This window comes from Saccharomyces eubayanus, chromosome XIII, assembly GCF_001298625.1.
Source record: "Saccharomyces eubayanus strain FM1318 chromosome XIII, whole genome shotgun sequence".
In the NCBI taxonomy this organism is placed as follows: domain Eukaryota; kingdom Fungi; phylum Ascomycota; class Saccharomycetes; order Saccharomycetales; family Saccharomycetaceae; genus Saccharomyces; species Saccharomyces eubayanus.
Genome location: NC_030972.1, coordinates 388,737 through 407,974, shown reverse-complemented (window position 1 = coordinate 407,974; position 19,238 = coordinate 388,737). Strand labels below are relative to the sequence as shown.

General features: G+C 41.0%; 13 protein-coding genes across 13 annotated transcripts; 4 read left to right on the top strand and 9 right to left on the bottom strand.

Annotated features, from left to right (window-relative positions):
* Nucleotides 1-127: 127 nt before the first annotated feature.
* Nucleotides 128-2,206, bottom strand: RCO1 (Rco1p; the record flags this gene model as incomplete). Its single annotated transcript, XM_018367200.1, has 1 exon — nucleotides 128-2,206. One exon carries the CDS (start codon nucleotides 2,204-2,206, stop codon nucleotides 128-130), a length of 2,079 nt encoding a protein of 692 aa, XP_018220134.1.
* Nucleotides 2,207-2,685: 479 nt separating this feature from the next.
* On the top strand, nucleotides 2,686-3,135 carry SDD2 (Sdd2p; the record flags this gene model as incomplete). The annotated part of the gene is made up of 1 exon (XM_018367199.1): nucleotides 2,686-3,135. One exon carries the CDS (start codon nucleotides 2,686-2,688, stop codon nucleotides 3,133-3,135), a length of 450 nt encoding a protein of 149 aa, XP_018220133.1.
* Nucleotides 3,136-3,296: 161 nt separating this feature from the next.
* On the top strand, nucleotides 3,297-3,902 carry IRC21 (Irc21p; the record flags this gene model as incomplete). Its single annotated transcript, XM_018367198.1, has 1 exon — nucleotides 3,297-3,902. One exon carries the CDS (start codon nucleotides 3,297-3,299, stop codon nucleotides 3,900-3,902), a length of 606 nt encoding a protein of 201 aa, XP_018220132.1.
* A 144-nt stretch (nucleotides 3,903-4,046) lies between these two features.
* ABF2 (DNA-binding protein ABF2) lies at nucleotides 4,047-4,598 on the bottom strand (the record flags this gene model as incomplete). The annotated part of the gene is made up of 1 exon (XM_018367197.1): nucleotides 4,047-4,598. The coding sequence occupies one exon, from the start codon at nucleotides 4,596-4,598 to the stop codon at nucleotides 4,047-4,049; it is 552 nt and encodes a 183-aa protein (XP_018220131.1).
* A 292-nt stretch (nucleotides 4,599-4,890) lies between these two features.
* On the top strand, nucleotides 4,891-5,394 carry TVP18 (Tvp18p; the record flags this gene model as incomplete). The annotated part of the gene is made up of 1 exon (XM_018367196.1): nucleotides 4,891-5,394. One exon carries the CDS (start codon nucleotides 4,891-4,893, stop codon nucleotides 5,392-5,394), a length of 504 nt encoding a protein of 167 aa, XP_018220130.1.
* Nucleotides 5,395-5,544: 150 nt separating this feature from the next.
* Nucleotides 5,545-6,954, bottom strand: MOT3 (Mot3p; the record flags this gene model as incomplete). Its single annotated transcript, XM_018367195.1, has 1 exon — nucleotides 5,545-6,954. One exon carries the CDS (start codon nucleotides 6,952-6,954, stop codon nucleotides 5,545-5,547), a length of 1,410 nt encoding a protein of 469 aa, XP_018220129.1.
* Nucleotides 6,955-7,539: 585 nt separating this feature from the next.
* NAT4 (N-terminal L-serine N(alpha)-acetyltransferase NatD) lies at nucleotides 7,540-8,316 on the bottom strand (the record flags this gene model as incomplete). Its single annotated transcript, XM_018367194.1, has 1 exon — nucleotides 7,540-8,316. One exon carries the CDS (start codon nucleotides 8,314-8,316, stop codon nucleotides 7,540-7,542), a length of 777 nt encoding a protein of 258 aa, XP_018220128.1.
* A 206-nt stretch (nucleotides 8,317-8,522) lies between these two features.
* Nucleotides 8,523-9,821, bottom strand: AVO2 (Avo2p; the record flags this gene model as incomplete). The annotated part of the gene is made up of 1 exon (XM_018367193.1): nucleotides 8,523-9,821. One exon carries the CDS (start codon nucleotides 9,819-9,821, stop codon nucleotides 8,523-8,525), a length of 1,299 nt encoding a protein of 432 aa, XP_018220127.1.
* Nucleotides 9,822-10,428: 607 nt separating this feature from the next.
* On the top strand, nucleotides 10,429-11,679 carry UBX4 (Ubx4p; the record flags this gene model as incomplete). Its single annotated transcript, XM_018367192.1, has 1 exon — nucleotides 10,429-11,679. One exon carries the CDS (start codon nucleotides 10,429-10,431, stop codon nucleotides 11,677-11,679), a length of 1,251 nt encoding a protein of 416 aa, XP_018220126.1.
* An 85-nt stretch (nucleotides 11,680-11,764) lies between these two features.
* Nucleotides 11,765-14,524, bottom strand: SOV1 (Sov1p; the record flags this gene model as incomplete). The annotated part of the gene is made up of 1 exon (XM_018367191.1): nucleotides 11,765-14,524. One exon carries the CDS (start codon nucleotides 14,522-14,524, stop codon nucleotides 11,765-11,767), a length of 2,760 nt encoding a protein of 919 aa, XP_018220125.1.
* Nucleotides 14,525-14,815: 291 nt separating this feature from the next.
* KAR5 (Kar5p) lies at nucleotides 14,816-16,321 on the bottom strand (the record flags this gene model as incomplete). Its single annotated transcript, XM_018367190.1, has 1 exon — nucleotides 14,816-16,321. The coding sequence occupies one exon, from the start codon at nucleotides 16,319-16,321 to the stop codon at nucleotides 14,816-14,818; it is 1,506 nt and encodes a 501-aa protein (XP_018220124.1).
* Nucleotides 16,322-16,581: 260 nt separating this feature from the next.
* On the bottom strand, nucleotides 16,582-18,084 carry AEP1 (Aep1p; the record flags this gene model as incomplete). The annotated part of the gene is made up of 1 exon (XM_018367189.1): nucleotides 16,582-18,084. The coding sequence occupies one exon, from the start codon at nucleotides 18,082-18,084 to the stop codon at nucleotides 16,582-16,584; it is 1,503 nt and encodes a 500-aa protein (XP_018220123.1).
* A 141-nt stretch (nucleotides 18,085-18,225) lies between these two features.
* On the bottom strand, nucleotides 18,226-18,945 carry RIM9 (Rim9p; the record flags this gene model as incomplete). Its single annotated transcript, XM_018367188.1, has 1 exon — nucleotides 18,226-18,945. The coding sequence occupies one exon, from the start codon at nucleotides 18,943-18,945 to the stop codon at nucleotides 18,226-18,228; it is 720 nt and encodes a 239-aa protein (XP_018220122.1).
* Between the last annotated feature and the right edge of the window lie 293 nt (nucleotides 18,946-19,238).

Genomic DNA, 19,238 nt, shown 5'->3' with positions numbered 1-19,238 from the left:
AGAAAAGGCAAAGTCCCTTTGTTCTGAAATAGAATACAAATATTTATGTATGAGTTTATATTTATAAGAATAGTATCCTTATTTTTTATTTATCCTCGCGAACGTATGTTGTTTCTATTGAAACAAATCAGTTGTCTGGATCTTTCATGTCTAAAAATTTTAAGAGTTCATCCTTTGGTTTGGATTCAATAATCTTTTTCAGGTACAGTAAATTTCTGATATCATCACTGGAAAAGTCGTTAAATTGCATGGAATTTAGTTCGTTTGGTACCACTACATTTGACAGTTCCTTAAGGTCCCATAGTTTCTGTAGATTATTTTTTTTTTCAGCTGGTTTGCTGTTATTATTGTCGTTACTTATTTGGAAGTATATTAATGAGGCAATATCCTTGATTTTATTATCTTGGGTATTGCCATTTTGTGATGCATTTGATACTAATTTATCAATTAAGTCCTCCTGAAATTGGAAAAGTTTTCTTTTTTGGACCATTTTCGACTTGTAAATTTTATCAAAAAAATCATACTTGATGGAATTTTCGTCTATTTGAGTGATTTTGAAATCTCGGTTGTAACTGTAGTCGGTATTACTAATAGTTGGCATAATTTGGATGTTGCCGTCATTCTGGCACCCAATTTTTTGTAACGGTTGATAATAAATTTGATTTTTCTTATTTATCGAACGCTGCTTTTTCCAAACCTTGTAATTTGAATTATCGTCTTCTTGATGGTAGTGTATTTTTTTGCAAACCTTAGTCGGAGAATGTAATGGGCATTGCCATTTTGAGCCTAGGTTTTTGAAAGAAGCTCTAGGTATACAATCCAAATGCCACGGAGTTTGGCAATAATCGCATGTCATTATTAATCTTGCATTTTCAGGATGAGACCATGATCCTAATCTTGTTTGATTACATTTGTAACAAATCAAGAACCTACCCGTATCTGAATCCATATGTATATCTGGGTTGTATGTGTCCAATTTTGTTATGCTTTGGCCATAAGAAGTGTTAAACAACTGCCTGTCAGTTAAAGGAATCTTGTCATTTTCATCAGAGTATTGACCTCTTGGGCCCGTTTTTACAGTAGGAAAAGTTTCTTTTATATAATTTGGTAATTGAAATTGCCTTGGATTAGATGAATCGATCTTGAAAAGTAATTTAGTAAAGATCTTAATGCTATCGTTTTGTTTAATGAAGTTGGATTCGTTTTTCTTCAAAATGGTCAATGAGTTATTTATCGAGATTTTGAACTTGCATTCGTTACAGTGCCAATCACCTTCAGGCAAATGGTTGGGATCAACAGGTGGATCCAAACAAAGAAAGTGAAAGGATTTAGGGCAAGTATCACAACATAAGAATGAGCCCGATTGGTTGCAAGCAGAACAAAAATCTTCATTTTCAAAATCTATCGTTGCACTGTTTTTATCCTTGAAAATTTTTTCATTCGCATCCACACTTGATTTAATAGAATTTTGGCCAAACAACTTGCTCTTTGAATCGTAAGTTGCATTGGTTGAAAGTATTATTTTAGTCTTAACATTCGGTGATCTCTTATTATGATGATCGCCCTCGTGCTCATGGTCATGGTCCCTGTCTATTATATCGGTCTTCCAACTTTTGGTTGATCTCAAATTGCTCTCTTCAGTTACGTTCTCTGTTAAGAATGTTTTCAGGTCATCTTTGTTCAACTGTTGAAAATTTTTAGGCACTTGCGTGGATTTCACACTAGGAACAAGGGTTAGTTCCGAATTATTTGATTGGCCTCCCACATTTTTTTTATAGTTCCAAAGAGACTCTCGTTTAATTTTTTCAGAGGGGCCTTTATTTAACGGCAATCCAGTAATGGAGGTCTTTGAATCCTCCAAAGTGGTGGATGGTTCATTTAGTTTGATTATATTACCTTTAGAATCTTTTTCCAAAAGGTCCTTAGGTTCTTCCTCTATAATACCGTCCTCAAGTAAAAGGTTATCGTGCTCGTGTTTAAACGTCGTTTCTGTACCGTCACAAGTAATGATTTTCCTCCTCTTCAAATCATAATTAACATTCTGAGAGGACTGTCTCTTAGGACGCTTTTTCTCTTTGGAGGAAGTCGAAGATAGAGAAGATGCTGAGGGCGACGAACTGTCGCAATGTGAAGGCGACTTGCTGGCATCCTTCTTGTTGGTATCCATCATATTGCTGTTGACAGTGGTGGCAGTGTCGCTGTCCATGCTTCCGGTGGTGACGGTTCCTATTTTATGCTTGGTATGCTTGGCCCTCTCTTATTTGTTGCAAATGGCGAAACGCGTAGTGAATATGTCGTTCTTGACAGAGATGGGACGGGACAGATCTTTTAGCGGAGCTTCCAAAATAGCACTTTTGACTTGACACGATATATATATATATATATATTCGCTAGTCCAACGCTGGAGCATAAAAGAGTGCCTTGCAACAAAGTGTTATATTACAGTACATTTCAATTATACAAGGAAGAAAGTTGCCTATTATGGTGAGCAGGTGAAATCCTAACTGCAAACGCGAAATCGGTTCGGACGAGAAACAAATGCGTAACAGTTGAGAAATTTATTGGCTGGGTAACCATATATTTTTGCACGAGAGATGGATCTACAAGAAGAACCAAGAAGCAAAAGAGTCGTAGGATGCTTCTCGTCAGCTGCCTCCCAGCTCAGGAGCAAGCGTGTGTTTAGTTATGGATCCGGAGTTGCAAGCCATTAGAGAGGCCAGGCTGGCCCAATTAAAAAGCAATGGTGGCGGCGCCAATGGCGGCGCCAATGGCGACAGAAATGGCGGTGCTAGTAACAACGGAGGTGACAATTCTGCTCCTGTAGGTGCAGCTATTGCTAGCTTCTTAGAGCCTCAAGCTTTGGAGAGGTTGTCCCGCGTGGCGTTGGTTCGTAGAGATAGGGCCCAGGCGGTGGAGGCATATCTAAAGAAATTGATTGGCACGAACAATGTCACCCATAAAATCACAGAGAATGAAATTGTCTCAATATTGAATGGTATCGCCAAGCAACAAAACTCGCAAAGTAACAATAAGATTATTTTTGAACGGAAGAATTTCAACGAGGACCTAAATTCGTTCGACAAGCCCAATGCCAAGAATGACTGCGATGAAGATGATGACGATTTCTTTGATTAGTATAGGTAAACGACTAGTGGGCCTTTTCGTACAATATTACATTTGACAACCCAAATTTGTACAGCTAAATATCTATATATAACTACATATACATAGAGCAAGGAAGAGAGATRAGCTAAGCAATAACGGATTAGTAACTGTCCGAAACACACACCACGGGTATGAGTAATCGTAGCGTGAACAGGGATGGCACCGATCCGAAACTAAACATCAGGTTCTCAGTACCTCAACGGATAAATGTAACTCAACCGACAACATCATCACCGCTACATATGCCCGTATCAAGATCAGCGAGGAAACCCCTTGTGAGGACTAAGATAAAATTGGATCCCGGACACAGTGCCCTGGACTGGCATTCACTGACCTCCGACCCAGAAAATTATCATTCCAAGTTCATTTCGCTACAGCTTATTCAGGGCTTACTCGATGATCCCATCTTCCAAAGAGATAATTCCAAGTTTCCACCGTCTCAGTTGAGGGCGCAACTACTACTCCAGAAGATTCCTCTATATAAAATGATGCCACCATTGAGGATAAACAGAGAAATCGTTAATAGACATTGCCAAGGTGAGGATGAATTTTGGTGTGTTATAAATGGCAAAGTGTATGATATTTCCGGCTATTTGAAGTTCCATCCAGGTGGACCGAAAATCTTATTAAGGCACCGTGATAGCGATGACTTGATTACATTATTTAATAAGTATCACCAGTGGGTGAATTATGAAAAACTATTACAAGTTTGCTTCATTGGTCTTGTATGCGAATGAAGTCACAAAAGGAAAAAAAAGTTTGAAGACTTACATAGGATATAAAACATTATTTATTCGGTTAGTTAAGTTAAGTTGAGTATAATTATTTATTGGAAACAAAAAAAAATAAAGGCATAAAAGCATTGTGTGGGAGAGGGCATCTCATTCGAGCGGGAAGCTAGCGTTATACTCCTGAAGAGCTTTTTTATATTCTTGAGTATATTTATCTTTGGTACCTTGATCCAAATTTTGCCATTTATCTCCGATAATTTTCATCAAGTCCAGTTGAGAAGTCTCAGGATGTTGGCTAAGGACTTCAGTACGGACGTCGTTAGCGTATTTGATGAAGGGACCAGCAGGTTTCTTTGGGGGCAGTTTATCGTTGAAGATCTTCTTGGCCTTTTGGTATTCAGAAAACAATTGCTTTCTTTGGGTTATGTACTTATCTTTTAAACTTGCCTCCAAAGTTTGCCATTTTTCACCGGCGATCTTGCTTAGTTCGGCAGGGCGCAAGGTTGGGTTTTCCTTGGCTAATTGGCCCCTGTAGTCTTGCAAATACAAGAAATAAGCAGAGGTAGGCCTCTTGGGCCCTTGTTTTATTAACTCATTTCTAATTTGCGTTCTCTTGGAGGCTTTCAACAAGGTGCTGGTCAAGTTGAAGAGAGGCTTTGTAGATTGGTGGAAGGACCTGGTCAGTAGACTGTAAGTGTTCATTGTTTGTTGCCGTAATCGATTGGCTTTTTTTTTTATTTGTTTATTTGTTTATTTTGGATTGGATTGGGTGGGGATCCCTTTCTTGCTTTCACTGTTTCACAAAAAACAACAAGAAAAAAAGCGGCTTCGTGCAGTAGGGTAAAGAAAAAAAAGTCTGTGGCTCGTAAAAAAGGCAAGGAAAAAAGAAAGAAGGTGCTACATTAGAAGAGAGAAGATCCTGTTTCCTTGTTAATGGTTGCAATTGTAGTTGTCAGGACAAGTATATCAAGAGTAGCAGACTAGTTTGGACAAGATGGCGTTAAGTTTAGGACAGTTCATTAACGTGGGCGGTATGGTGAAGGATCTGAAAAGCTTCAATTTTAGCGTATATGGTAGATGGTTTGGATATATCAACATAATTCTATGTATTGCGCTCGGCATAGCGAATCTATTCCATGTGAGCGGGGTGATAGCGTTCGGGATCATCAGTATAATCCAGGGGCTCGTGATTCTTTTCATTGAAATACCATTTTTACTGAAAATCTGTCCCCTTAGCGATAATTTCGTTGAATTTATCAAGAGATTTGAAACCAATGGATGGAGGTGTATTTTCTATCTAGCGATGGCGATCATCCAATACGTGTCGATTGCGGTGATGGCCACGAGTTTGATCGTGGTGGCGGTGGGGTTAACGATATCCTCGATCAGCTATGCGGTGGCATATACCAAGCATCAAGAGTTCCAGAATACGAATATCCTCAAGAACCCCACAGACGATGACTTCCCTCACGAGGCTGTAGTCAGAGAGATGTTATAGTGGAGAGACATTCTTGCGTCAAAACATTCGTATATACATATATATATATATACATACACACATTATATATGAGTAGTTGCGTGTTACTTTTTTTAAAGTAAATGTTATTAAATATGCGGTAACCATACTTCGTGCATCTATAAATTCTATCTATTTGTTATGACTGACAATAAGGTTATTCAAAACACGCTTAACGTCGTCCTTGTTCAGTACGCCATCATTGATTAAAGTCTTGATGTTCGGATCGAAGCTGTTGCCGTCTTCAGTCCCCGGGGCCACCGCCGCGCTACCGCTACCACTGCTGGCGTTATTACTGGTAGTGGTGGAATTGTTGTAGTTGAAGATAATGTTGTTTTTCTTCAATTCATCCAATAAATAGTTCGTGTGCTTGAGTTTCATGTGCTGTAAGAGGTTGTCTTTCCTCTTTTGTCTGCTCAAGCACCATGGACACAGGAAATGTCTCTGTTGAGAATGCGACAGTAGATGTCTTTTCAGCCACGATTTTCTCTTGAACGATTTTTCGCAAAACTGGCATTGATGGATGTATTTTTGGTCGGACGAAGGCGCCGGCATGGCGTTGGGAGCCACGGGGTTTTGCGGCTGAGGCGGTAGAGGTGCGTGGTTGGAAGCAGCTGCTGGATGCGGTTGCGGCATGGTGTTTATTTTCCAACCGGGAGGGAGATGCAGAGGCTGTGCCGGGTTGATATTCATGTTTAGGTTCGTAGAGCCATTTTGCTGTAGTTGGAACTGGAATTGGTCTGTTATTATGGTCGGGTGATGCGGCGGGGGAGGGTTGTTCGTATTCGCGTTACTGCTGTTACTGTTGTTGTGGCGATGGTGCTGAGGAGGAGGAGGGACGGGATGTGGGGGGAGGTTGTTGCTGGGATTAGGGGCATTGCTGCTGCCACTATTGTTGTTGTTGTTGTTGTTGTTGTTGTTGTTGTTGTTGTTGTTGTTGTTGTTGTTGTTCATGTTATTGTTCATGGCTGAGTAGTAGTGACTTATGTAGGAGGCAGGATTGAACATGTATGGTTGATCCTGTTGCGGTATGGGGACATTTGAATTGGGAAAAGCGTAGTAAGCGGCGGCGGCAGCAGCGTTTGCGTTCATGTTCGCAGTGGCGGCGGCGGCGGCGGCGTATTGGTTTGTATGAATATTATTAGCATTGTTGTTGGTGTTGGTCGTGGTGCTGTTGTTGTGAGCGCCGCCGAAATCAGCGGCAGAGTTGTTGCTGTTACTGTTGCTGTTGCTGTGAATGATCGGAGAAGCGGCCGTGTTGTTTGCAGTCGCAACGTTACCACTATTGCTGTTATTGCTGTTGGAATACTGGTAGTACGGATATATATACTGCTGCTGGTGCAAGGGCATGGGCAGTTCTCTTGTGCTAGGGTTTACTATTACGTCGTCCTTGTTGGAGGAGGCGACGGACGCGTTAAAAGTCCGCGACGTGAGCGGATCAACACCGGCGGTATTGATATTCGATACGTTCTGCAGTATGGTATGCTGCTGCTGCTGCTGTTGTTGTTGTTGTTGTTGCTGAAGATGGTGTTCCGCATTCATTTTTAACGATGTGATATGAAAGACCCTTGCGATATTTGCCTGTTGTTGCCTTCTACTTTCCTTCGTTCGTACCTTCTATATGTTCCTGTTCCTTCTTACTTAAGGGTTTAAGATTCGTAGATTTCCTGCCAAAAAAAGATGTTTGTTTTTTGTTGCTTTCTGGTGGCTTCTTTTGACTTCCTTCTCTTCCTTTTCTTCTTTTTCCTGTTTAGCCTTCAGCAAAAGAAAGACAGAGTTCAGTAAATCCAGACGGAGTAGTAGTATAAATACTATCCAGCGCAGATCATGACAGGATGGAGCGCCCTGGAAGGACAAAAAACAGAGTAATAGAGAATCTAGCCTACCCATTGAGCAAAAAAAAGAGAAGAAAAAGGCAGGACGAAACGAAAACACCGGCAATAAACACCGTTATCGCCTGTACTCCTCGCCGTGCGCAGTTATCGGGAAGCTCCGGCCTCGGAGAATGGACTCGGTGGGGCCTGAGTCGGAATCAAGGAGTCGCGCGCCTACGTGCGTATTTGGCTTTTTTTTTTTTTTTTTTAAAAAATTTTTTTTTTTACAACACGCGTTCGGCGGTGCCGGCCCTTACGCCAGGTGAAGGCAATATACGTAATAGAGGGGATCGCGCGCCACAGGGGCCCGGGCCCCATGGCCGCGTCGCGTCACACGGGGCGGAGGTGCGGCTATCGGTACGGGTGACCCGGGTGCACGCTGAAACTCGAGCGACTCATACAACCGCCGCGCACGTGTGTTGTCGCCAAACACGGTGAGTGCGACGCCGAAAAAGTCGTCGCACATGCGCCGGACGCGCCGGGCCACGCCCTCGCACAGTGAGTTTGTCAGCAGCCGCCGGCCGAGCCCGCGCCCGCGGTGCGCGCAGGCCACGTGCACCTCGTAGAGGTAGATCACGGGCACGCTCACCTCGTGCGCGGCATCACCCTCGACGAGCCCCGTCTCCTCCGTGTACATGAAGGAGACAAACGCGCCCAGCGCTCGCACGCCTTGCACGTCGTTGCCCCAGTAACAGACATATATCAAACCGGCGCTTTTCATCTCCGCGAGCTTGTTCGCCTTCCACGGCAGCCGGTTGCCGTACATGGTGCGCGACGCCCGGCGGTACTTGGCGCCCAGGTGCTCGTCCACCAGCTGCACGCACGAGTGCAGTGTCTGGTCGCAGTCGGCCTTGTGCAACGTGTAGTTCATGCACCCGAGTGTGTCAATGCTGTCGTCGTCATCTTCGGGCACGTACATCATCTGTCTGTGCAGGACTGTAGTGGTGGAATTGCCATTTTCGTCCCTTCCCGTATAATCGAGGGTCTCCGGGAACTCGTCTATGCAAATGCTCAAAAACCGCTGAAACATTTGCCGCCGTTGCTACGCCTCTGCTTCGCGCTCTTTTGGTTCTGTTCCCACTGCCCTCATACTCTGTTATATAATGGGCAAACGCATCTCTGCAAAAAAAAAACCAGGAAAAAATTCAAAATGGCGCACGCGACAACGCGCTTACAAAAAAAAAAAAAAAAAAAAAAGGATGCTATGAATGGTATGTAGAAAGAGGCAGGTGGTCCTTAGCGCTCTTCTATGCTGCCTGCGCTGCTATTTCTCAGTTTCGAGATAGGTATGTTCAGCAATGACACGCGTCTTCGGGGCTCGGCGCGGGTCACCTCGCTATTGTTCTCATTGTCATTCTGGTTCTCGTTCTCGTCGTCGGAGTCCTTTCTGAGTCCTATTCCTGTGGTGGTGGCTGCGGCGGCGGCGCCGCAGCCGCCGCTGGTCTTGTCGTTATTCGCTTGCACCTGCGGGTCTATACGTAAGTTCTCGTTGCTTTTGTTTGGCAGCAAGTACCTGTTGATCAGCGCAATGTTGTTGTGCGGGCTCGTCGGCGTTACACTGTGTCGCAGCAACTCCGGTACCTGCTCCTTCATGGGTGACCCTCCCGCCGTGCTCTTGCTGTTCACTCTGGCCCTCGGGCTGGAATTGGAGCCTGACGAGAAACTGTCCGTGGACAAAGACGGCTTGCGCGGGTTGAACACAGGATTTTGGATGGAACTTCTGCGGTTGGTCCCTCCAGTGACGCTCGCATTGTGCGTCGATATTCCTCTTGGTAGTGCCGGGAGCGGGCTGTTGTTAGAATAGAGCGAATACGGTGAGTTCATGCTTAGCACTGGAGAAGGTCCGTCTTCGAAAGCGGCTTTCGCGCCCAAGATGGGAGTCCTGAACGAACTGGGTTTCTTGCCGGTGCCCAGCGGTACCCCCTTCTTCTTCACGTCTTTTAACACTTTTGAATATACATTCCCCACTTCGAACGTCTGCGCCACATCAAGCGGCTTCCAGTTACCCTTGTCCTTGACGTTGTCGTCCAACGACACCTCGCCCTCGTTGACGAGCATCTTCATGCAATTCAAACTGCCGTACTCCAGGCATACATGCAGCGGCGTGTCGCCGTTGGTATCCATGACCCAGAGATCGGCCCCGACCCCTATCAATAGACTCAGGCACTGGTAGTAGTTTTTCATGCACGCTATATGGATGGGGGCCCTGCCATTCTCCCCGCGGTGGTTGATAAACTGCGGAAATTGCTGTAGAAGGAGATGCAGCGTTTGTTCGTGTCCCCTCATCAATGCCAGATGCACGCACGTGTTCCCCTTGAACGTTTTGATCAGCTCGTGCTTGTCGTGGCCCAACTGTATCAAGTACACGCATATCAGGTACCTTCCATGGTACGAGGCGTAGTGCAGTGAACTCCATCCATTCTCTGAGTCGATATTGGTCAGCAAATCCGGATACCGTCGCAATAGCCTTTTCACTATGAGTAAGTTCCCTTCGATAATAGCCTCTCGCAACCTAGCTGAGGCTTCTTTCAACATTTTTATTCAACCGACACTCTCTTTCTGCTAGCAGTCTTTTTTTTTTTAGGGTCCAGTCAATCAATCCTTTTTTAATAGCACCAGATCAAATATTAAAAAAAAAACGTAATTATGGCCATAAAAAAAAAAACAACCCTCGGAATAACCGGACCATACAAGAAATTAGGTCATTATTTATAATATACAGTAAAAGACAAAATCGGCGACAGGGACAACAGTAGTGATCACTCAGACAGTGTTACTGCCTGTGCGCGCCCGTTTCCTGTCGCCACCACCTCTTGCCCTCTCTTAAGCCTCTTACAGAACAATATTTCAGTCTTGTGACACCATGCGCATTCCCGTGCATATACATGGAATCAGAAGCCTGTGCAGTAGACGGCCTTGGTTTTTATGTACGGTTGCAGCATGAACGTTGCTCTTGTGTGTTTGGTTACCATCGCGCTGTTAATTTAAATCCTTTGAGAGAAAAGGTCGAATTCACTTTACTGAATTCCCCATGTGTGGCAAAAAACCAAAAAAAAAACACCAAAGAAGAAGATAAACTTGCACACCCCAAAGTAGCAACAGCAAAGAATCAAGCATCGGAACCTCATTCATCTTATTCATAATGGCAACGGTTACCGTGAAGTACAACTTTCAGCTTTTCAAATGCAAAGTATCGTCCAATTCCACGTTAAATGACGTTTTACATCAATCTTTACAGTTCTTCCAGGTGCCCGCCTCTTCCAACGAGTGGACGTTGCTACATTTAAGCAAGCCCGTGCCATTGGACCTGCCATGGAGATTGCTGAATCTACCAATGGGCGTCAATTTAGAACTATCGAAAAACTCCAACTTTCGGGTGGCAAAGAACGATAACCACAACGGTACGCCCTCAAAGACTATTAAGATACGATTTCAGATTCCAGGAAGGGATTCAACAATCAAAGAGGTTTCGCTAAATGAACCAATTGCCCCAATTTTGCGAAGTGTTAGCGGCTTTACAGAAGGTGATTTCAAAATTCAAGTCTTCTCCCAGATCGTAGATTATAAAACTATTGAAAATGACAGTTTAACCCTGGAAAATCTAGGAATCCAAGAGTCTTCCTCGATCAGACTACTTATCCCCGGTTCGTTGTCTGGAAATGCCGAGAACAATATTAGCAACACCGCTACTCCACTTAAGCAAGCTTTGTCCCCAATGACAACTCCAGCAACAGTAGCCGAGCCACCCTCCCACGAACTTCATAAACCTTCCGTATTCTTGCCTTCAAACGAACCGCTAGCGGTTGACCAAATGGAGGAAGAAGAAGACTACGAATTGACCGTGGAACAAGCGAGAAGGTATCAACAAATGCTATCTATGAAAGCCGGTACTTTAGGTGGTCCTATCCTAACGAAAAGGCTCAGAGAACAAGCAGCCCACGGTCTATCAAAAAAAAACAAGTCTGTCACTGAGTGCCTACTAAGAATAAAGTTTCCTGATAGAAGCCACATTGAAATAGCATTTAAACCAGATGAAGATATGCATACCGTTTATGACATCGTTTCACAATCCTTGCTCGATGACAAAATAAACTTCACATTAAACCAATCACACCCTTTCAAACCCTTAGCCAACGATGATCAGAAGCTACTGGAGGACTTGGAGTTCGGTTCTAAAACAATGTTACTTTTTGAAACTGATTCAACTTCCACTGGTCCATTCTTAAAACCTCATTTGCTGAAAGATGCGCAAAAAATCTCACATCAAGCAACCGTGACCCCGTCACCAGAGTCTACCGATAGTTCTAACACACAGAGTCACTCTGATAATGTTCCAAAGATCAAGAAGACTTTGAATAAAGTACCTAAGTGGCTGAAGTTGAGTAAAAAATAGTTGCAAAAAAAAAGACTATCTTCTTTTGTTTTTGATACACATATGTACACGCATAGATAAAGTTGTATATAATGCATTTTACTTTTCAGACATTTATCTTTATTTTATTCACATCTTCGATCAGCTCCTTCAATAAAATAGACTCAGCGCCTAATTYCCTAAAGGCATCTTCCACCATCAAAAAGCTACAATAATCGCTATCTTCTTTCCACTTGATATAAATCAAAATTTCCCTTATCAAGTGAGATATCATCATATCTTTATTTATGCCTTGTGGAATTCTTTTCAGGAGCGACTCGTTATTCATCAGTTTCATCTTTCGGTTTTTATAGTCATAAGCATCTTTACTAGCATTGCTTATGTTTCGTAGATATTGTCTTTTCAAGCCCTTTAATATATATACACTAAAATCATAATCGATATCCAAGTCATGCTTTTTCGTGAGAGTTGTCAATATAGCTGGAATGGCTTCAAAGTCTTCGCTTTTCATAAACGTGGAAATTATTAATTTATAAAAAGCTTTATCCGGTAAAATTTCACCCTCGCACGTCATCATTTGAAACAAAGTTCTTGGATGACAACTGGGATGTATTTTTATCTGCTTCTTGATTAATTTTTTCACAATGGATGATTTTTTCGATAATATATTAGAGTTGTTTTGTAGGATATGGTAATAATGGCAATAAACTGACCAAATCTCATAGTATAACGGTTTTGTAATGATACGACGGTTATAAAAGTGGGAAGGATCTGAAGCGGATAACGAAGATTCGGAACTTACACTTTGCTTGGACTCTAGTAATGGGTTTATAATCTCGAAGCTTGAATTGAAATCATATAGTCGATCATAAAAGGCAAGTGTTTCTCTCAAAAATACTGCGTTTGGAACAACCTCTAACTCCTGCATTCTTTTTAGAAGTGCATTCACTTTTTCCTTACATTCCTTTTTGTCAAGTAAGAATCTTTTCTGTGATTTCATATTTTGGATTTGGAGACTGTAAAATTCAACAAATTTAGCATAATGATACGCGTTAACCTCAGAATAAAATTGGCTATAAAGTAACTTTGGGTCCTCTTTTGCTTTATTTGACGATTCTTCTAACTTCCTTAAGATGCTGTAGGCTTTTTCTTCTTGTCCCATACCTAAAAGAATGTTCAACAAGCCATTGAATTTCTTGGAACGTGAAACGCTATCAAGCTTCATCCATTCTCCAGAATTATGCTGGGCTACAAAACTTTCCACGAAATCCGTTAATATAATACTTTTCGTTAAAGCAGAAACATTGTCGAACAACAAGTCACTGAATATTGGATTTTTAGTGTTGTACTTTGCAATCACACTTTCAAACGCTTCTTCCAATATTTTGAGGTTGTTTGTGGATATTTCGTAACCTCCATTGTGTTCAAATATGTTACGCAAATTTTCAAAATCCTTTAACATATTTAATTTTGTCTTCAAAATCAAAAACGTGACGTTTTCTTGTGTTGTGTCAGGTATGTCCATGAATCTGCTAATAAGTTGTGCGGCTTTAGAAATATTTTTTTTGTAAAGATGGAAATCAATAATACTAATATAATCGTGGTCTGATGGTATTTCTAATTCATTTAAAAACTGAGTCGCCTGTTCCTCATTTTGAAAATTTCTGGACTTTTTTGTGAGCTCCATTTGCTGATTGTTCATTCTCGTAACCCCGACTTCTTCTGCCAATCTGATAAATCGATCAGTCAATGTATTTGCCTCATTAACGTTACCGATCGATAAATATTTTCGTACCCCCAGTTTAATAACTCTTGGACTTAAGTAAGAGTGCGCTGTTGGGTACTTCATATCTGTCTCAATCAAAAGTCTTTTAAAGTTTCTCAAATGGTTGGACCTTAACGCGATCATTAGTCCTAATTCATTCCACCACCGTTCATCTACTTTGTCTTTAGCGGTAATGAATAAGTTATACGCCTTCTTGTAGTTTCCAAATGACAATAGGGATTCGATATAGAAGGACTCGTTTATAGGATCCAAACGAACCTTACCAGTGCCATATAGTAAATTGCCAACTAAGTATATACCTCGTTGCTTCTTTCCTTCCACCGGTATCAATTTGACGACTTCAAAAGCCTGAGCAAGCTGGTCGAATGTAATCATTTCTGTCACTGATTCCTTTGGTTTAATAACGCCGTTAAACCGTTCGTTAAAACTTTTTAAAATCTCAAGCAAAAAATTTGTACTCTTTAGACATATGCTTCCCTCCTCAGTTTCGACTTCTTCCTGCGTTGCTTGGAAAATGTCATTCATTATGGACTCTTCCAAGTCCTCTTCATTTTTTTGTGATTCATCGGATTTCTGACTTATGCCAGTTGTACTTGATCTCTTTATTTCTAGGTCACATTCCTCCAACAAATAGTCAAAAATTGAACGGATCTTTGCAGTAGTATCCAGGTCTTTATTTTCTAGATTTATTTTTAAAGTTGTTAAGTTTTTGTTACTTCTCTTAAACGTATTTCCATTGTAAAATTTCAAATATTGTACAAAAGTTTCTTGAATAGTGTCTAATGGGTTGATCTCTTGGAATTTTTTGCTAGCAATTAAATTACGCTCGACATCCTCAGGCGTTTCCCCTTTCAAAGTGAGGATTTTTTCCGGTTCATTTGGTTCCACAACGTTCTTGTTTATAATTCCAGGTATATGAGGAATAGACTTCAGTGATGCTCGCTTTGCTCTGTAAAAGCGTACTTGAGAATTTATTACCAAAGCGCTGGTGCGAAGTGATCGAGTATATTTAAGCATGCGTGGTCGAATATCGTACGACCCTACCCATTGTAACATGAGGCCTTTGCTAGCACAGTTCATATATATATATACATGTATATGATTAGACTACTTAGATCTTTCCAATTCGTCTTTAATGATAAAGCTTTAGATGCTACCATTTGCACTCTCTCAGATAGATGAAATCATTAAGGTATGTATGTTTACATGTGATGGTACGAAAAAATATTTATTATTATCGGCTTGGGGTATATCTTATTCAAAATATGCTTTGGTGAACACCCTGAATCTTTTGAAGACTTTCACTTTCACAACGTGGCTACATATATATATATATATATATTCCAATCTCGTTATTTTCCACCAGTAATATCAAAAACTTATTAATGATCCGGTCCTGGCTCCTAGGTAAATCGATAGGAGCACGGCCCCCCATTGGTATAAACGCTTGGGGGGGAACTTCTTGATGTTAGTCCATGATACGGAATATCTTGACCAACTCCAAACGGCACAGCACACTAACCAGCTGTATTTGTTTTTAAGCGAAGCGCATCCGTACTTCATAGCTGTTCTCCCAGCTTTCCATACTACATCAAAGATCTTCATTAGTGCTATAATATTCTTATGAATATGCGAGATCCTGACATCAATATCATCCAATTTCTCTTTTGTTCCATTTAGCTTTTCCGATATTTCATTGAAAGTGCCGAAGATTTCGTCATTCCAAAGGGCAAAATCTTCGTTCAGCGTAGACGTTATTACTGTCCATTCTTGCAGTACACTGTTTTTAAAGTTTATCATCTCGGGTACTATTTCGTTCGTCATGGAAGGTAACAATGAATCATGAAGGATGGAGTTAAATCCTTGCAATAGGTCTATAGCTTCCATTTGTGATTCAGAAAGATCTCTCGACATGCCGCCCAATTGCGTCTTTAAACCCATCAAAAAATTCTCTAACTCAGTATTAACCAGCTCGTTATTTCTAGAATAGTATTGTCTCATATCGTGTGACATTTCCACCAGGTCTTGTAAATTATTTATATTTTCGTCTTTCAAATCGTTAATCTTCAGTTTGATATCGTTTTTATTCAGCTCATCTACTAGATCGCTCATGATATGATGGATAGTACTAACTTCATTCAACAGCTGGTCGTTTTTTTCTGTAATTTGAACTTCTAATTGTTCTGAAGTATCATAAAAGATATCACTGACTTTGTTTCTAAAAAGATGGAGGTCATTTTCTAGGATTATTCGATTGTTGTCTGTCATATTTCGCAGTTCACTGTCATAATCATGGAACATCGTAGCCAAATCGTTTAAATGATTTTCAGATTCTCGCTCCATTTGAAACATCAAATCATGTAATTTAGTATTGATATCATCTCCGAATGAGTCATATAGTTCAGTGATATTCAAAAACAATTTTAAGATTTGTTCCTTTTCAAACGGAAGAACGTTTTCGTAACAGATACTTGACAGCCGCTGGTAATTTCCACTATAGGTCGTCCACCACTGTGAAGATGATTCCAGTTCGAACATACAATCCATCATTGAATCTAGATTGCCGACCATGCAATTGGCAGGCACTTCACCAAGGCCAGATGCCTGAAACTCGCATATGGAAAGTTTTATGGCCGTTTCTACTCTAGTTTCTGTATCAATGGACTCAAATCCGTTTGCCATGCATTGTGGTAAATACCTTTTTAGCGCATCTTTGACACATGTAGATTTTAAAAATGGGAATTTGGACTCTAAAACGTTTGTCGCAACCAAATTGTCTGCGTATACCAGTCTTTCCTGTAGTTGATTATTGATTTTCCCTATTTCGGAACTTGAAACAAATCTAATGCAAACTACTAACAAAAAGATGTGGCGCATTGCTGACGGCCGAAAAAGGTCTAACAGAAACAAGATACTAGACGGAAAATACAGTTGCAATTGGATTTTCAACCAGTGTTTATATATCAAAATATATGTTGTTTTCTTTTTAAACAACTATGATAAACGTGAATGTGACAGATTTTGTGCCTGTATTTATTTTATTTACAATAATGTTCATTTAAGGAATGTATAATTGCTGTCCAACCGGCCGGCCCTTCTTATCTTTTGATTTTCTCAGGTGTACGAGTCAAGGGTTTTCAGCTCTTCGGTTTTGTTAGAGATAAATAGTTCTCCAAGAAGTACTTCTTGAATTCTTTACTATAACCTATAGCGTCTGTATGCTTCGAAATGTGGTTTTTCTCATTTTTGGCTAGAGCGCTCATTATTTGCATTTGCCGTTTGTGAGTTAATGTGATCTCATATTCATCTATCATATTGGCCATCATAGTACAGTTTCCTTGAAGAGCGAAAGCTAGTATGAATTTTTCCACAAATTCACTGGATAGGCTCTGTTCATATAGTGGGATTACTAAGTTCAAAAGCGTGCACAAGTTTGCTGAGTTAACCATTGGGTCGTTGGTAAATGTAGGTACCTTCTTAATAAGTATGGATAGTATGCTGTCCATGATTTGCTTGGAGTTGTCTGATTTTCGAATAGTATTCAACAGAGAGTACAGTTCATCAAAATGTCTGCACATAGGTATCAAGAATTTAAATAGCGGTAGTACCTCATGGTTTTGTATTATTGGTGCAAGATCTGTTATAAACGCGAACTTGGATTTTATATCCAAAAAATTGGAAGTCCTACCAAAATGCTCGTCCACACTCTTCAGATATCCATTTATAGCGCCTGTGTTGGGCAAAATGCCTTTTTTTATCAAATGACTCAAGAAAATCTTACTTTCGTTTAAATTTCTTGATTCAATGAAAAATGATAACAGCTGCTCGATTACAATTGGATGTAATGAATCTTCACAACGTCTGGGAAAAAATCTATCGTTGATTGACGTTAATAAACTTTCCAACGTGGTGATCAAATAGGTGTTATATGGCAGATTGCCGATGGTTCTAATTTTGCAAAGTGTATGATACATAACAATGTCCAAGGCTTTCAGTTGATCCAAACGTGAGAATAACTGTACCCGAGTGAGATTCATTAGCAATATAAGCTTCTGAACGGAATTCCCATGGTGGTTTATCAAATGAACAAGTATATTTTCACAAAACAACTTAGACTGCTTATCTTCACGCTCAAAGATACGTTGTAACTCATTGTTTACGGTCTCGACGCTGGATTCCAAGTCATCTGTATCTCTAATGCTTAATAGTGTATCTTCAAGGCTTGATATTCTGGATATATCAGAAGAAGATAAAAACGGAAGTTGAGAAAATTTGGTGTCCTTGTCCAGAGGTTTATGAACCAGCATCTTCTGCTGTTGTCGCTTCGAAATGAAATCTAGTAACCATTTATTTACACCCCTAACATCAGTAAATTCTAATTTGCTATCCACTAACACGCTATTTTGCTTTATTGGGTGTTGTATGATTGACGGAACTACTTTTTTGCCATCGAGTAAGCTTGGATTGTATTCCGTAGCACATGCAATAAACTGTTCTATTGGAGCTGGCTGGTAGAATGGGTGAAGTATTTCATCTGGATGAGGTACTTCATGTTTGATGATTTTTTGACTATCCACTAAGAGGGGAATCCTTTTGAATGCAGGATACCATCTGCGGGACTGCATCCTAATGACACACATGTTCGTCTTATTGATGCCGAAGTTCTTCCATTATGGTACTCATTTTCTCAGGCCCTTAATGAAAATAGTGAAAAAAACACACATATTCTTGAAAGCAGATTGGTAAATCAGTGTGACGTGAAAAGTGACACATGGCGCATATTAATCAATAAACCCTCTATATGTGACTTCTGGAGCCAGCAGGCTATCTGTATGCATCGGCGTGCTCTCTAATTCTGAGCTATTAGTACCCTGTTTACTGTAGCAAATGTCCGATATCGGGTACTGTTCAATTGATCGCACGTGCGCAGTTGACTGTTGTGATTCATATTTTTTGACTGACACAACTCTTCTCATCACCCAGAGCATGGAACAGCAAAGCGCCACGCTGATTGTGGCAGCTAGCATTAGCCACCCAGGCCAGTCTAACTTGGAAATAAAAAGAAGAATATCCACCAAGAAGCATAAAAGACATAGCATAAATGTCGGCAGCGAAAAAAGAGCCGTGAACAACAGCATCTCAGGCGAATCCCCCAAAGGCGTTACCATAATGATCACTGTTAGTACCAGCAGCGTGCTTGTGAATGCCAGTGAGATCGGATGAACCACTAATAAATTTGAAACAACCACTTTCGAGTTGGAGGGCAGTGACAAGACATGGCCCGAAGAATCGACATCCGTGCTGTCGTAGCCTATCTTCTTCCTCGTGCACATCAGCTCCTGATTTTTGCCACGCACACACCATCCAAATAGCCCGTAGTAATGGTTTTTGAAGGATGATAACGATAGATGTTTTGTTACGGGCACGGTAATCAGTGGGAATACTTCAAAGACGGTTGTGATTGAAAGCAAAAAAACCACAATATGGATCATGCAAACCATGCTCTTCTTCGACTTACTAAGGCTACGCGAACTGTTCAAACTCTATGTCCGTATACATGCCCTTTGCCCTTTCTTTGGTTCTCAACGCCCATCACCGTCTTTGTTCATTGTTTCCTTGTCTTTCTATTGCGCGCCGCTACTAGAGTCAAACAATGACGAGATGCGATGGGAAGCAGTCTACCAATTTCACTACAAAAGAAAGAGCTAGTCTTTAGTCACGCATAATGTGCCGCATATTTTGTTATGAGTAGCCTAGTTTATTTGCAGACAATAAATCTTATCCACGGCTGCTG